Source organism: Hakea prostrata, chromosome 6, assembly GCF_041222555.1.
Source record: "Hakea prostrata isolate BN-2017 chromosome 6, UWA_Hpros_2, whole genome shotgun sequence".
NCBI lineage: Eukaryota > Viridiplantae > Streptophyta > Magnoliopsida > Proteales > Proteaceae > Hakea > Hakea prostrata.
This window is the reverse complement of record NC_142605.1, coordinates 40,932,610-40,950,450: the sequence shown is the minus strand read 5'-3', so window position 1 is coordinate 40,950,450 and position 17,841 is coordinate 40,932,610. Positions and strand designations below refer to the sequence as shown.

The 17,841-nt window shown below is 37.5% G+C and overlaps 2 protein-coding genes across 2 annotated transcripts; both read left to right on the top strand.

Moving 5' to 3' along the window:
• Nucleotides 1-4,958: 4,958 nt before the first annotated feature.
• Nucleotides 4,959-10,647, top strand: LOC149014175 (putative inactive receptor kinase At4g23740). Its single transcript, XM_089160295.1, has 3 exons — nt 4,959-5,153; nt 5,681-7,026; nt 9,692-10,647. Exons 2-3 carry the CDS (start codon nt 5,778-5,780, stop codon nt 10,387-10,389), a joined length of 1,947 nt encoding a protein of 648 aa, XP_089016421.1. The 5' UTR covers nt 4,959-5,153; nt 5,681-5,777; the 3' UTR covers nt 10,390-10,647.
• Nucleotides 10,648-14,233: 3,586 nt separating this feature from the next.
• Nucleotides 14,234-16,494, top strand: LOC149014174 (uncharacterized). The gene is made up of 3 exons (XM_089160294.1): nt 14,234-14,428; nt 14,738-15,486; nt 16,168-16,494. Exons 2-3 carry the CDS (start codon nt 14,771-14,773, stop codon nt 16,181-16,183), a joined length of 732 nt encoding a protein of 243 aa, XP_089016420.1. The 5' UTR covers nt 14,234-14,428; nt 14,738-14,770; the 3' UTR covers nt 16,184-16,494.
• Nucleotides 16,495-17,841: the final 1,347 nt, after the last annotated feature.

Sequence of the window (17,841 nt, the reverse complement as noted above, 5' to 3'; positions counted from 1 at the left end):
TTCAATTGCCTATTTTCCAAGAATGTTTGGAAAGAAAATCAGGGAGTTACTTGGAACTCTACTCATTCAGTCCAACAGCAAACATTAGGCATTATTAATGAATTGAAGGTGAAGAGTAGGCCCTCTTACTCTATTCTTTTAGATTTGATGATTCAAGAGATTCTGTGGGTGCTTTGGATCAACTTCACCAGTTCCGAGTAAAAGAGTCCAACATAGTTGATACATTGGGGCAGGTTCAACTTAATCTGTAATTCAATAGAGAAGACACTGGGAAAAACACTAGAAAGAACAGTGGTTTGATCAGATGGAAAGCACCGCCCAAAGGACTGGATTAAAGTCAATGTCGATGGCTCTCATATTCTACATTTGAATGTATCTGGGTATGGAGGAGCAATGTTGAGCTTATCGAGTTGAATATCTGGTTTCAGAGCATACTTTTGTTGTTGTGTCAGTGGGCAAGGGAATACTTTCAGTCCCGTACAAACTCTAACAATAGTCGCTCCAAGTTAGCTTTGTGAACTAATTGATCAGCTAAGTTTAATGTGTTTCCTGCTAATATGGGAAAGCCTGCACCCGTTTAAACTCTTTAGACAACGGTAGGGATCAAATAAAAACTGAAACAGATTAACCATCCAATGCACAAGAATTTAAAGTTTTTACTGGTTCACTGCAATCTGAAAATACCTCTATTGGAACTTTCAATCCTTCATGGTTTCAAACGTCAAGATGTAAACTTTTCAATTCAGCTTCAAATGAGCTCCTGTATTTTTATTCTCGAATCTATTATGAACTAAATATAGGGCATGCCACCCAAGTTTCGAAATGGATATCCATGAGAATTTCTGTTGTCTCAATCGCATGAATTTCTAATGCTTAATTACATGGGTGGCTGATTTGATTGACCAAACTAATAGGATTTGGAAGAGTGATCTCAAGCAAGAGTGTTTCCATGAGAAGGATGCAAAGGCTATTCTACAAATCAGACTAGCTTTATTTCCTAAAGTAGCTCACAGTTTTGGGGGCCAGGTCTGTTATTCAGAAACAGCATATCACCTTCTCTGTGAAATGGCAAATAGACAAAGGGAACAACCTATAGGAGCTGAACTTCAACAACTCCAAACCCCTAAGACTCTGGAGAGTAATTTAGAATGTGAAAGCCCCTCCCAAACTTCAATCCTTCCTATGTAGAGCACTATCAGGGGGTTTAGCAACTACAACAGAACTTAAGCATAGGCAAATTAGTGTGAAGACCTGTTGTCCTAGATGTGGTTGCAAAAGAGGAAACAGTGGAACACATTTTACTTGACTGTTGTATGGCCAGAGCAGTTTGGTTTTTCTCAGACATGGGTTTTTCTGCACCTAGTACTAATGTCTCCTCCCCTTGTTTTATTGAAGCTTGGATCAAAGTGACAGCAGATTGGAAGGAAAGAGACAGAATCTCTAGCACAGCAGCCTACATTTGTTGGGGTCTTCGGAAGGCAAGCAACAAATTCATATTTGAGGGGATTGGGATGTCACCAGAGGAAGCTGTACAGACAGCAATGGAGCACCTCTTGGACTTCAGCCAAGCAACTATGGTACTTGGAAGAAACCCCCCTCCCAAACCAAAAAAAAAAAAAAAAAAAGAACCTTGAAGTGAAAAGCAGATGCAGCAATGAAATCATAATTAGATCTAAGAGGAACAGGGGAGTCTATAGCAGTTCTCTCTATGCCCTTTTTAACACTTTTTTCTCACCCTTGGAAGGAGAAGCTCTAAGCATTAGGGAAGGAATTTTGATGGCTGTCAGCAGAGGGCATAGTAGTTCACTTGATTGTGGAAAGTGACTGTCAAAAGGATCATAAATATGTTGCTCAGTGCCAGATCTCTTCTGAAGTGATGAATGTGGTGGATGATCTCTTAAATTTGTCTTCCTTTGTCTGTTTCCTTTAAGCTTGTTTTCAATCCAAGACAATGTAATCATGTAGCTCATTCTCTTGCTAGGAAGGCCATATCTTCGATAGGGAGGATTGAATGATCGAGCTTCAATCCTTAGTTACCATAAACTCTTTTAAGTCTGATTCCTTATGTTTAGGTGCATTTGGTTAAAACCGTTAACCGCCCGAACCGTTTAAACCTTCCGCCGCCGTTTCCAATCGGTTTCGTGTGTGTCCGGCTCCGGGTCCGTTCCTCCGTTTCCGTTCCGTTCCTTCCGTCCTCGTATTAACCCTCTTTGTCGTCTGCTTCCTTAGAATCAGGCGGTCCGATGGCCCGGTTGGGGCGGTTTTTTGCTTGGGTGTCTATCTGTTTGTCTTTATTTTAACTCCTTTCCTTCGTTGCTGGCTGGCGTCGTGCTGTCGGGGGCTGGTGCTCTGTGTGTTGGGTCTTGGGTTCCCTCTCCCTTTGGTTGCGCGCGTTGGTGTTTTGTTGCTCTTTTTGGGTTTGTGTCTGGCTGCTGAGCTCCTTTCGCGCTTTGCTTGCTTCGCTTGTGGCTTCTTCCACCATCACTTCTGCTTTGCGTTGTTCCCATATCCCTTACGTGCCGGGGGGCCGGGCGCTCCGTCCCGCCGTTCCGCCGTGCCGTTTTTCCTCCGTTTTGCCGTTTTCTCCGCCGTTTTTTTCCGTTTCTCCGTCCGTTTTGGTCGGTCGGTTTGGTTTGGGTTTTCAATTCTCCGTCCGTTCCGTTCCGTCGCCCCTTCTTATGTTCTTCTTGTCTTTCTGAATGAAGCTTGGTATACCCAAAAAAAAAAAAATAAATAAATAAAAAAAACAAAAGAATCTATGTTGATCTGAGCCATACACGTTTAGGCATGCGATGAGATATCAATTTCAACGTCTCTTCTTGAAAATAAATGTCATAATTTCATTAGATTGAAATTAAAATTTTGAGTGACATAAGCTTTTTGATTGCTAGTCAATCATAATAGGCTAATAGCTTTTAGATTCTCAATGAACAAGCAAATGAAGCAACAATAATCGTAATGAAAATGAACAAGATTTTAGGATTAACACTAATTTTCGCTCACCAAAGTAATCTGATTATTTTCTTAATTTTTTTTGGATCTGAAGTTTATCCGGCCAGTTTGTACGCATCACAACTACATCTCAAGGGAGCTTTTATATAATTAATATAGAAGGGGTTTTTTCCCTGGTTGGTCGTACAACAAATCAAACCCGTTGATTCGAACTCTTGACTTAGGAGATTGATTTCCATGCTTGCAAGAAAGAATATCATTCACATAAACCCAATTAGTCAACAGAGAAAATAGAAAAGCGTAGGATACATAAGCTGCGTGAGAAGCTTTTTCTCTAATTTCTTATATCTAATTTAATAATTTCATGTTGCTAAGAGTACTTATCTAGAACTAGTTTGAGTGATGTGACCAATGTGATCAAGATACACGCTAGCTACTACAACGTGACCAAAAATGGATCCTAGTGGGGCCATTTGGGCCCACCGTTGATTGTTACATGGTGACAAAGGCACCAATAATCTACGGTCAACATGCTTTATATTAATGGAAATTAATATAACTTTGCATTACTTCCTTAAACTTCCCTCTTAGCTTTGCTGTGCTGTAGCTTATTAAAATACCTCTTAACTACTACTTCCATGGTCCCATATTCCATTAGAAGTGGTTCTGGAGTGAAACAAATATATTTACTAGAAATGCTGCTCTAATGGATATATTTCAATTCAATAATAGTACACCATGCCACTATAACTACCTAACAACAATTTTATATACAATATTCGTATACATATTTTACAAAGTAGATGAACAACATGTAGAGACGTGATCCTTTAATTTCTCTAATTTATTTTGATTTATTAAGGAAGTTAATTCAAAATTTTAAAACAAAACCCATCAATAATTTACATTTAATTGATACAAAATATATCTTCAACTACAATATTCGGTTTTGTGCACAAATGTTGTTTCACATAGGTTAAAGTAAGAGTATTAATTTCGTAAGAGTATTAATTTCTACTACCGAAAGCTTTGCCGTATATTGAATATGACTAACATTTTTTAGTGATGAGATCAGGATTTGATTATTACTAACGTTATATGTAATGGTCTCCATCTTTGACGTATATATACTTGTCAATTTCAAATGATATACGGAACCATTTTTTCTCACCTATAAAGCTTTACTAGAAAGAAAGTCACTTTCTTCACTTCATGTGACTGTTTTATTGGTTTGAAGAAGAGTACATTCGACCATAACACAATAAGATTAATTAGATGGCAACATCACATCACCATATTGGTGAAGAGATTCTCCAAGAAATCTTAATCCCACCCCTCACCTACATCATCCGATTAAGTGAATTATGACTTGTTTATGTGACAACTTTGACATTGATGTGGACCTCCGACCCGTATCACCATCCGCTACCCGAAAAGATTCGGAAACTGTAGTTTTCAGTCAGTATTCCTAACTCCCAGGCGTTGTTTGGACCTCGGCTTGTACGTGAAGGCTTAAACTACTAAACCTGTAGTGTAAACCAAACAGAACGCAACTCGTAGCGTATTAATTCTCTTTAAGATTCGCATTTAATCTTTCATAAATGCATTTTGACTCACTAATTTCCTGCCTAATCAATTAATCTCGAAGCTGTAAAGTTTCTCTTCAATCTGACCATTTTACCCCTGGGCATTGACTTTAGAACGAATGCGTATGGCTTTGGAGCTCCTGAGTTTTTGAGAATCAAGCAAAGGAGGCTGACGTGGATGTACACGTGCTTCAACGGTCAAAATATTCTACCTCATTCAGCCGTAGATGCTTTTCTCTTGCATCTGATTGGATATCAAAATAAAACGAAGGGTATTTATTTATCGATATAACCAACGGAGAAGATTGATGACTGACAAGTTATTGCCACATCATCTTAATGATTACGTCATCATCGAGGTTTTATCGTTCACCAGAGAATCGGATTTATTACCTGCTCCCGCGCATTGTTGATTTATATAATTTCATTTGCTCTGTCTCCTAATTTTTTTTTTGAGTTATATTTTTGTTTTTCAGTTTTTTATATCCGATTCGCAGTTGCAGAGAAAGAATGAGAAATTGGATGATCTACAGACCCTAAGAGCTGTGATTCCAAAAGCTCCAATGGCGAATTCTTGTTTGTTCAGTATGTTTCAAGTAATCAATCGGATTGAAGGTAAGCGCCTCCTCCGTAGCACGTCCATTCTTTTAATTGCTTTGCTTCCGCTCTTCGCTCTGTTTGCACATGGATTACAGTAGATATCCCAGCGGAAAATTATTGTTTACTCGATTCTTCAACGCTTTGGCAATGATTGCTTAACAAGCAAGAACAAAGCAGATAAGTATATGTATGTTTCGGTTGCTTCTCTGAGTTTTTGTGAATTTGTTTGTTTTCTATCCTGTCTTTTCATCCCTAGTCTTGATTGCGAGAGGTCTCAGTGCTGTTCTGTTCGTGAGAACTAGCGGAGAAAACCAGAGCTAGTTTGGAGAACAGAGACTGAGGCTTCTCGTTGTTGAGATTTGGAGAAGAAACTAAGATAGTTATTGTCCCATTCTTGCGTTGTTTTTGCAATTTGACTGAAGCAGTGGATTCTGGAACGAAACGGCTGATTTAAAATCTGACAGTATTGATCACTATTTAGTGGAAGAATTTTTGTAACCGCTCTGACTTTTGATGACAACGGTCTAAATTGTTTTCTGCAGCTCTACTGGTTCGTTCAAAAGCGTATACTTAACGAGGAAGAGAGCTCAATCCTTGGCCGAGTTTTGAAGAAGCAGCTACTTATTGTTTGATAATTCGATGGAGAGAATGGAGGCTGTGTTCGTCTTCTCTGCGATTTTTCTGGTCGGGTTACTTCTCCCTCAAGGGAAAGCCGATCCGGTGGGGGATAAACAAGCTTTGCTCAATTTCGTCAACAATGTCCCGCACTATCACACTCTCAACTGGAATGCGAAATCAACTGTTTGCGGCAACTGGACCGGAGTGACCTGCAGTGCTGATAAATCTCGAGTTATAGCCCTTCGATTGCCCGGAAATGGATTTCGAGGTCCGATTCCGCCCAACAGTCTCACTCTCCTTACTGCGCTTCAGGTTTTAAGCCTCAGATCCAATGCTCTCTACGGTCCCCTCCCTGCTGATTTCTCCAACCTTGTAAGCCTATCCGAACTTTATCTTGAGCTCAATCAATTTTCAGGCCCGTTACCCTCAAATTTCTCAGCCTTCAAAAATCTCACCACCGTCGACCTCTCGTACAACGCATTCAACGGCAGTATTCCTTCTTCCATTTCAAATTTGACTCAGTTAACTTTTCTCAACCTTGCTAATAACTCACTTTCTGGTGAGATTCCCGATTTCAATCTCCCCAGTCTGCAACAATTGAACCTATCCAACAATGATTTGACCGGAGAAGTGCCGAAGTCGCTTCGAAGATTTCCCAGTTCTGATTTCGTTGGGAACAATGTTTCTTTCACAAATTCTCCTGCTGCAGCTCCAGCTCTTCCAATTAGCCCGACTGCTCCTGCACCAGCTACGTCTTCAAGTGGTTTTAGTCTCAGTGAATCAGCGATACTGGGTATTGTAATAGGCGTTTGCGTTCTGGGGTTTGTGATTTTGGCTTTAATACTGGTTGCTTGCTTCGGGCCAAAGAGTGGCACTAGTGGACCTGCTGCGAAGGTGCTGCTGAAGGGTCTAAACTCACCGGAAAAAGCAGTTATGGGAAGCCAAGGCGAGAATAACAAGTTGGTTTTCTTCGGGGGTCGTAATTTTGCCTTTGACCTTGACGATTTGTTGAGGGCTTCAGCAGAGGTTCTTGGGAAGGGGACGTTCGGGACAGCATATAAGGCGATTTTAGAGGATGCAACCACAGTAGTGGTGAAGAGATTGAGGGAGGTTACAGTTGGGATGACAGAATTTGAGCAGCAGATGGACTTGGTTGGGAGTATCAAGCACGAGAATGTGGCTGAACTCAAGGCATATTACTATTCCAAGGAAGAGAAGCTCATGGTGTATGACTATTACAGTCAGGGGAGCGTCTCTGCAATGTTACACGGTATGCTGCTTTACTAATTATCCTTGCATGTCTTGGTTCATGATGCTGTTTCCATTAGTTCCCTTTTCTTCTTATCTAAAAAACATCTGGTGGTACAACTAATATTGGTATAACACTAACACCACAACAAGGGAAACTTATTTAACACTAACAACAGAGTTTTTGGCTGCATTTGAAGTAATTAGTAATTAATTTGGGATTTCACATAAACTTCTATGTTATTTTCTATATGCTATTTCCAATTATAACAGATAAAACAAGGGAAACTTATTTATTGGATGCTTGTTTTGGGGGTTTAGTCTTCCAAGAAGTAGAGAGAATTGCATAGAACCATGTTTAACTGTTTAATCCAGCCGAATTTTTCTTGGTCCTTTTATTTATAGAAAGTAGGAAATCTAGTTTACTTTTGAATGGGAAGCATAAGGCAGATTTATCAATAAATCCAAAAAAGCAGAAGAAAAACAGAGGAAGAAAGAAGAAGCAAACACAAGACTTCTGTGGCTCACCTCACTGAAGTTACATCCAAAAACATACCCCGAAGCTGTGAGTACAAATGTACAATGAGTAAATGATCGCAAACCATTTAACCTTTTAGTAAGAGCCACTGATCCTACAACAACATGGGTCAATGGCCAAGGTGTTCTAACATTGCAATCACTGACACAAACCTGATCCAACTGTTTGACCAAATCTTGGATGTAATGTTCAAGAGACCTGGAGATTTTGATTTCGGCAACAACAACAATAAGCCTTGTCCCAACCTCCAATTAAGACTTCTATGCTTTCTTTCTTTTTTGGCTTACCCACCTCCCCCCCCCCCCCCCCCCCCCCCACCACTGGTGGGGGGGGGTTGAGGGATAAATCCTTGAGTCTTTACTACATACCTTCCATGCTGTTGTTGGACATCACTCCCACTTTCTGTTATTAAGCTTTGTTGGAATCTACTATATCTTTTATTTTCCATGAAGGTTGAAGGAAGCCACATTGGACTTCTCTTGTACCAATGCTTTGCTTCCTATAAAAGAAAATAAAGATATAGAAAATTCTAAATGAAACCAATGTAAAGAAAGAAACAGAGAGTTTCTAAATGATTCAGTCCAAAGGCTTCTTTCGTCCTTCCTATTCCTTTGGGTGAATAGGTTTACTTGTATTAAAACAAATTGAGTAGGCAATTTTACTTATAAGAGTTTGATGCCTTAGAATTGTGATTCCATACATCTAATATTGGTTGATGCCATTTGTTCTTGATCAAACTAGATGAGACTTTTGTTTTTTAACCCCACAAAAGAAATAAGGTGCTCTCCCCTCCACACCCCCCCCCCTACAACCCCCGTCTGCATTTTATAACTACCAGTTCTCTATTCATTTGTAGTTCAGCAAGATTACATTCACATTCAATTGATGAGTTTATACTTTTAGCGAGCTGTCCTATCGTAGCCACTTTCTACCAATTCCCTGTAGAGATGCTCTTTACACTTATAATACTCTTGAAACCTTCAGTGCTCTTAACAAGAAGACCATACCGTTAACTGATATATCTGAAATTAAAGATTATAATCTAGAAGCATCTGGATATTTGACTTTTCAATAGAAGATTGGCCAGAATTCTCCAAAAAGAACCTAAAAAAAGAGGACTTCCTATAGTATATTACCAAGCATATTTTTCCCTTTCTCTTCAACTCCCCATATTGTACGTCTTAGTTGGTAAATGTTGGATATTCATTTTTGCTGGCAAAGTTGGATATTCATTTTCCACAGACCAATATTGCTTGTCAAATTTATTAACCTCAAACCTTGTGCTCAACTTCTAAACATCTTCATTCTGTTGATGGCGTTTAGACCCTTGTTGGGTCATAAGTCTGCACAAACACTTAGACTAGGGAAACTAGTGTAAGATATGTACCATTCTACCTTAATTGGTGCACATCTATGAGCAATCAAGAAAATCTTTAAAGACATGGACCCTAAGCCAATGGTGGGAGTAATTTTATTTTTTTATTATTATTTTTATTTTTTGGGGGTGGGGTTGGGGGTGGGGGGGGGAGAATACTGATAAATTTATTACAGGAGAGGAAAAGAAAAAGATACCAAGCTAGAGGAACCATATAAGTACAAAATGTTGAAGATACAAGACATGAACAGAAACATAGTTGCATGATCTACTCCATATAGAACTTTACACAAGAATCTATGACCCCTAGAATGCCTTATCTGGAATCTGTTGGCCCATCGCTGGACCTGGCCTGTCTAACCAAGCAAGAGCATATATAGCCAAGAAAATGCCTCCTTATTGATTAATCCATTTTGAAGACCAGTGCTGAATTCTCCTTCCATTCCCTATCTGGCCCCCAGAAGGTGTCCAATTTAAAATGCAGGAAGCCTGTAGTCTAGGAATAAGCTTTGCTGTGATAGAACCAGCTTGACAAGGGGCATAGATGCATAGAAATGCTGAATAAGACAATGTTTGAAGATACAAGACATGAACAGAGACATAGTTTGCATGACCTACTGCATATAGAACTTTACATAAGAATATACTGGTAACTTTGAAAGGTGGGCTCCTATATCTCCTAATCTCCTATACTTTTATCATCGATCTCTAGTATCTATACAGGTGTTGTGGCATAAAGTGAAAATTATCTCATAACATATCCTATTATTGCAGGGAAAAAGGGGGAGGACAGGATTCCTTTAGACTGGGAAACTCGAAGAAGAATTGCAGTCGGTGCTGCAAGAGGCATTGCTCGCATCCATACTGAAAGTGACGGGAAGCTTGTCCATGGGAACATAAAGGCCTCTAATATCTTTCTGAACTCCCGAAAGTATGGTTTAGTCTCTGATCTTGGCCTGACAACAATAATGGGCTCAGTAGATCCTCCTGTCCCTCGCACTGCCGGTTACCGAGCCCCAGAAATAACAGAGAGCAGAAAAGCAACCCAGGCTTCTGATGTCTATAGCTTTGGTGTGCTTTTGCTGGAGCTTCTCACTGGGAAATCTCCTGTCCATGGTACCGGTGGCGAAGAGGCTGTTAACTTGGTCCGGTGGGTTCATTCTGTAGTCAGGGAAGAATGGACTGCAGAAGTGTTTGATGTGGAACTGATGAGATATCCCAACATTGAGGAAGAAATGGTGGAAATGCTACAAATAGCAATGACGTGTGTGGGGAGAATGCCAGAGCAAAGGCCAAAGATGCCTGATGTAGTTAAAATGGTACAGGATATTCGACGGGGTGAGACCAGAAGAAACCGTCCAGTTCCTGAAATAAGATCGGATACTTCAACCCCATCCTTTACACCAACACCAACACCACCTCCACCACCACCACCATCATTGGATGCAGGAGCAGCATCTCTCGGCCCATAGTGAGGCTATTTCGTTTCAAGTGAGCTCGTTTCACTCCCCTCCTTCCTCTTTTCCCCTTTTTGATTTTTTCTTTCTAGCTTGTTATTGTGGTCTAATTTCAATTCTTCTTAGCCAAATATGTCAGTTGTTTTTTGTTTTCTTCACATGATATGGTCATTGATGTGTACTGGACTCATTTCAGTATTATGTTCATCTGTATTCGGTAGCTGTTTTATTGAGAACAAAAAATGTAAATGGTATCATTTGTAGTTTTCTTTCTATTTCTGAGCTTGGAGTGCGGATGCCGACGGCTTTATAACCACAAACTATGTGGGGCCCACACAAAATATTTTCCTGTAATTTGTAGTCAATAGCTGTTGGGGAGATGATCCGGACTCAATAGCTTGTTGGTATTAGTTGGATCCATTTCTCTCACATTTTAGTCAATTTTGGAAGGTAACCCTTTGATAATTTGTGAAGGATTGATCGAGTATGGGTTGACATGAGCTTTGGGGGTATTTCAAGTATATGTTTTTTTTGCACTTTTTTATTACATAATAAGGATGGAATTTACGTGGGATCAATTGAAGATCTCACATCAGATTATTTTGAGTATGGATCACCTATGAGAGAGGGTCAGAAAGCACATACTTTACCACACAATAGTTGTAGGGTCCGATCCGAATATTAGTAGAATAATTTTAGAGGTGGAATGGGTTTCATAAAAACTTGACCTCTCTTATATGTGGTGGGAACTGGGAAGTATCAAGAGAGCAATACGTGTACATGTTCTTTCGACATGGAGTGATCCAGAGTCTATTATTTTGTAACTATTCACAAGTGGGCTCCACTCCAAGTATGCAATGGAAAATTTGTGAGCTCTGTTTCTTGGAAACCTTTCGTAATAGAACGGCGGAAGACACGTGGTTGGTACTTATGTCAATGACGGCACACCGGTGACAACGAAGATATAGGCATTACAGCTAAATTTTTTTAGTTTTCTTTTCAACAACATGACGGGTAGGGGTAGGGGCAGGGGCAGGGGCAGGGGCAGGGGCAGGGGCAGTCAAAGAATGAACGACCAATCATTTCTGGACAGTGATTCTTCAGAATCTTTCCCCCTCGGCCCCACTTTAGTAATTTAATAAAAGGTCCTATTCGAGGGTATTTTCGTGATTTTGTAGGTAACAGCCTAACAGGTTGGACACACCTTTCATTTCTTCATTATTGGATAACACTTAACAGCAATCATGTGGATGAACGTGCCGCCGTTACATTTTTCCATCCCCATTTTTGGTGCAATGAAAATACCTAATTTTTTATATTATAAATTTGAAAGAAAATAGAAATTATGAAAAGGTATAGGGCATTCAGCAATTCATTGATCTCTCTCATAATCATGGTACCGTGGGTTGGAGGGAAGAAAAACAGGAAATACGAAACCCAACTGACCTTTTGGAAATCTTCGGCAACACCGGCAAGATAGAAGGAATCTCCATGGATGAAGAACAGCAGAAGCATAGAGATTCAGAGACTAAACGCTAAGATACGACAACTCTTCATGGCATCAGAGAGAGATGGAGAGAGAGAGAGAGAGGGAGATTTAGCACCTAAAGAAGGTTTGAACTTTGAAGACGAAAGTGGAGATCTGGATCCGCAGATCTCTCCCTCTTTCGTTATGGAACTAAAGTTGTCTCTGGATTTTCCATTTTTTCCGGCTCTTCAAGAAGTCGCCCGATGTTGCCATGTCGGTTGTGTCACCAGGCACCGACACGGCGACACAGGTCCACGTATCGGACCATGCTCATAATTAGATTTATTTTTTATATTACCAACATAATGATTTTATTACTTAAAAAATTAAAAATTGAACAATTATTATAGTTAAAATGTGCAAGTCGCCACAGATTTAGATGTTCTATCCTATTAATATTTCAAATTTGTCGTAATCAAGTAATTTAGATAGCTTTTAGAATCCTATTGAGGAAAAATGGAAATAAAACAGTATATTTTTACAAAACTAGATAGCATTTTTGTATGAAATTTACATGAACTTATACTTAGGTTTCCTTTTTTGCATCTAGTATATGAACATAATCCTCAATATTATTTCTTCTTTTTTCTAGTACGAAGTAATTTTTTATATATAAAGAATAAAAATATTACATACGTAATAAAAGTTAAGAATATAATCTCTTCACTAAGAGGTATTGATCTTACCAATCAAGTAACTCTATGCTGACAATCTTAATACTTTTTGAAAAAAAGAATAATATTTTATTAGATAACAAAATGTTTTTGTTAAACTTTAAAATAATCAAAATTATTTGTGCAAATGAGTGTATTTTCTTTCCAATAATAGTGTAATTTATACATTAATCTTTTCAATTTACTCCTAATTAAGCAAGTAAAATCATAATGATTTATAAAATATTATAGAATAATATAAAGTAAGAAAAATGAAGTTGGAGGATAATGTGATAAATATGGAAAAAATTGATAAGACATGAAAAAAATGAAGTGGAAGAATAATGTGATAAGGAAGGGAATATAGAGACCTCTCATCTTTCCCTTTGTTTTTTTTTTCATCTAGCAAATAGAGAAATATTGATCACTATCAATTGAAACATCTTTTTCTGTGAGAGAAAAATGAGTCATCACACAATTATGAAAACATAGAAGGGGTTATCACTACTTCTCAATGGAGAGGTCATGGTTCGATCCTTGCAGACAATGTGTTCCCCTAAGGATGTAATCAAGGTGCGCACAATCTAGCCTGGATGAACCTCAGCTAAAAAAAAAAAAAATTAACAAGACCATCTCTGTTTTAAGAGAGGGAATGGGTGCACGTTGGAACAAAGGATGAATAAATGGGACCCATGCTAGGCTGCCAATCTATTAGAATAAAATCTGAAAAAGATTCCAACCCCAAAATCTCAATAAGATTCCAAGTATATCAATTTGAAAATGTCTTTACCAATTGGGTATTCTGAAACATTCCCCGCTTGGTAATAATTTGTCCAGCCTTGTGTGGACAATGTCTTCCATTTTTGACCTATTTTAGCTGCCAGCTCATGTTTTGACAACGTGGCTTCCATATATATATGTATATATTTCATTCATTCCACTACTAATGGTTAAAAATATCTCTAATAATAAGGAGAAAAGTTCCCCTATGGACAAAGGAAATGTGGTCCTTATCTTTATGGAAGCCAATGCATATACATACATCTAGGGATATATAAAATAGTCATTTCACCTCTTTTTATGTTTTTGGTCCGGTAATAATAAGATGGGTTGGCTTCATATACATATGATGGAGCAAGGGATAATATTTGTATAGATTTCATATAAGGTGAATGCTAGTAGACACTGATTAATTTATACTCGTTTGGTTATGAAAATTATTGAATTCATAAAATTTAGAGATGCATCTTTTTACACTAAAAACGTGAATATGTAGATTTATAGGTTTATAGGTATGAGGAATTTCACATCTATTACACATTCACAAAAATCATGTTGACCAGATAATTTTTCATGATGAATTCACGTATTCAAATTAACCAAATAGTTAATTTTATGAATTATGATTTTATAGATTTTTTTGATGATCATGGAAAGAAAAATGTATATATTTGAAATCTTGAGACTGGTGTAACCAAACAGGCCTTAAAAGTAAAAAATTTATTTGCCATTAAAAACAAAAGGTAAAATAAAATGCATCAATTATAATAGTGGAAAAGGACAACATACACATACATGCATACAGATGAAGTGTCGAAATTATCCTGCCACGTCAGCATTTAAGAACCGCGAGTGAATGTCGCGAAAGGAAATCCAATTCTTCTTTCTTATAGTTTTCAGAGCAACTGCTTCGGTCTCTTGTTCTCTTTCCTTCTCTTTCTCTGTCAAGCGGAACTGCTCTGCAAATCCCAAGATTTTTCTTTTTTTTCATCGGTTAGATCTTCAGAAGATTAAAGACAGCTTCAAGTGGTTTTGCGAATTCCTGGTCCATATGCAAGGATTAGACGGAATGTGAACGTTGCATTCCTCAGAGGTTTGATCATTTTTACTAATTATCTACTAGCTCTCTTCAGAAATTCTTTCTCTTATGATCTCACTAAAAGAGAAACTTTCAAGATTTGGATATCATATTAGACATTAATTATTCAGCTCTTTAATTGATATATTATTCTTCCTCAGTTGTCATTCTTTCCGAGATAATTGATACTAATTTATTGCTTCGTTTCGATTTTCGAGTTTCTGATTTTCACGTACATTTGGATTGGAAGAAAATCATCAGAATTTCATTCAATCTTCATGAGCTGTTGAGAAAGATTTCCAATAATTTCTTCTCCAATTGCAGAGTTTGAGAGAAAAAGACCAATAGCAGTACAGAATGTCAGAAGAGAGGAAGCCGGTTTTACAAAGACCTCCTGGCTACCTAGATCCAAACATTCCGATCTCCGCACTGCGAAAACCACCAATTCGGAAACAGCTTCCTCCAAGATTTCAGGAGAAACGAAAACGCCGTAGTAGCTGCCGGATCTGCTGTTGCTTCACCTTCGTCTTATTACTCATCCTCGCCGTTATTGTTGCCGCCGGCGGTGGAATCTTCTACCTGTGGTTCGAACCGAAACTCCCAATCTATAGGTTGCAGTCGATTGAGTTTCCCCGTTTTAACATCTCCGTCACATCTGACGGAACTTTCTTAGATTCCCAAACGGTCGTCAGAATCGAAGCTATCAACACGAACAGCAAGAAAATTACGTTCTACTACGCTAAGAGCGAGGCTCGGATGACCGTTGTTAATGACGTTGATATAGGTTCGGCGTCCATACCAGGGTTCACTCAGACGAACAAGAACATTACGGCTTTGAAGTTTAAGACACAAGTGAAGCACGCTTTGATAGACGATGCTGAAGGTTTGAGGTTGAAGGAACAGTTCCGAAGCAAGAGCATGGTGGTTCGGATAGAGGTTCAGACTAGCTTCGGGGTAGGTGTGGAGAAGTTAACGGTGGGTAAGTTGGCTGTGAAGGTTTTGTGCGACCACGTCACACTGAAGGATCTCAACGCCGGCACCACACCTAAATGCACCGTCAACCTATTCGGATGGTAAGAATAAATTTATTTATTTTTACTTCAATTTCGATTTCTTTAGGCAAATCATTTTTCCAATTATTTATTTTTTCAATTTCTCCTACCTAACTAACTGATGATCAGAGAAACACTTCACATGGAGGCTCTGAAGACAACAATTAGCTTCCCTTATAAAATAAAACGAATTCATTCACATTCCCTTAAACATGTTACATGGTTGAGAGACTCATGTTTGGTAGATTTCAGCATAATTTGTTCTTTATTTTTTTACCATTTTTCATGATATTTACTTTGATCTCATTTTCGTTAATCTACTCATGAGGTATGTCTCGAAAGAACAATCAAGACGATGGTTGTACAGATTGTAAATGAGTCTGAAACGACTCTCTGTTAGTAGAGCACATAGCCTTCTTCGTAACTTTTTTACTGTACATATTATATGGGACCCTCATCTGAATATAACAAATATTTATGGATAACTCCATTAATGAGTCCCACATGAACCCCACATAAGATGTGTGGTTAAAAACATAAAAACAAGAGATGATCCAAATTCATTATAAATACCCATATTATCACTAATATAATCTCTTTTTCTCCAAGAAAAAAAAATGAAATTTGACTCTATGAACATACATTTTGTATAGGTTGTTAGTTATTTGTTTGAGACTAACAATATGATTTTTTTGATTGCAGGATCAACATAAGATAATTTTCTCTACAACCGGATGGAGAAATGTGTAACACAAAATTGCTTTGCTGGTCACCACAAGTGTTGCATTATTATTTTAGATGTATGATAAGTTATTCTTTCTGTGCCTTCAAATTTTGTTAGCAAACTAGTGTTTGGTAGAAATCATATTCTATTTTCATTTCGTGTCTAATTAGTGATATTTTTGAGTGTTTTGAAACTTGAACAAGTGGCTACCAAAAAAGGAAAAAGAGAAACAAGAAGTATTTTTTCCCCCTACATGCCCGTGATATTTTGGGATATTGATACAATGCGAAATTTTAAGAGAGTTGAATAGGCTATTCAATTAAAAATGAAGAAACTTCGATGTAAAATGCATCTATCAATATGTTAATATTAGATAGAGTTTATAAGTATGATCGTTCATGAAAGGCCTTTTATGATGGCTAAATTTTTAGCCTTGGCATTTTCATCAGTAATAAGTCCATAAAAAATTTTGCCCCTGGAGATACATATGAAACTCCAAAAACTAGTTGAAAATTAGAATTTTGGTGTTCTTTTTTTATTAGTATTAAATTGGAACTTTCTCATATAGGTTAAAAAAAAAAAGACTTGATAAATGAGTAATTCCATACATCGTATCTAGCATAGATCATCAATGTTGAAGTGGTTTTCTGTCCAAAAATGTTGGCATCTATATAATCTATGATATTTGTAGTTAGCTGGCACAAGTTGTTTAATACAAGGTTGTTTGTCTTCTTAGGGAATCAAAACATTGTGGCACCCCAAAGCATTGAATGTCCTTTTTGTCTCATGCCAAACTTACTACAGTAATTGCCTTATTCATTTGTAGATATCTATAAGCAAGCACCATTGGCTTCTGTATAATTGTTTTAATAAATTTCATTTTCACCCATAAAAGCGTAACCCTCTTACTATTGAAAGATGTTAAGGCTATAATATCTAGAAAGAGACACATAAAGATTGAAGCTTTTTATTATGAAAGGTAAAGAAGTCATTTTCATATAAAAAGTGAGGTAAACACATAAACGCTATAATATCTAAAAAGAGACATGCTCATATGAAAAGTGAGGTAAACACATTTGATCATATAGGAGCATTATTGTCCTTTTAAGGTTTTACAAAATTTATCTTCAATAGGTTTTCTAGAACCCTTAATAGGTTTGATTTGTTGATAAGAAAAATATCCATAATAAACTATTGTATTTCATCATCGAGAAGGTTTGGGATGAATAGTCAAAAAGAATTCCAAATCAATTACATTTGAAAAGTTTCAAATGTGGCATGCTTGGAACCTCCTTGTCCATGCTGATTTCTAGTCATTGGGAAGATTTTGTCCAAAAAACATATCATTTGGTGAAGCATTAAATTTACTACGAAATGAGCTGAAACATCAAAGAACTTAAATTTTGATTTCTTGACCTCTAACTTATGAATTCTTAAGTCTACATTAAAAGTTGATAAAAATAGTTAGAAAAATATCAAAAATGAAACTTTTTATCTAATAAAAATATCTTTTGTTTTATTTTAAAATACTAAGGGGCAACGTTTTTTTTTTTTTTTTGTTTTTTAAGTAGGAAGGTGGCTACGTTTGTTTGTCAAGAAAACAAATTACAAGTTGGATAATAACGTGTTTGTTGGAGAAGAGAAAACTATTC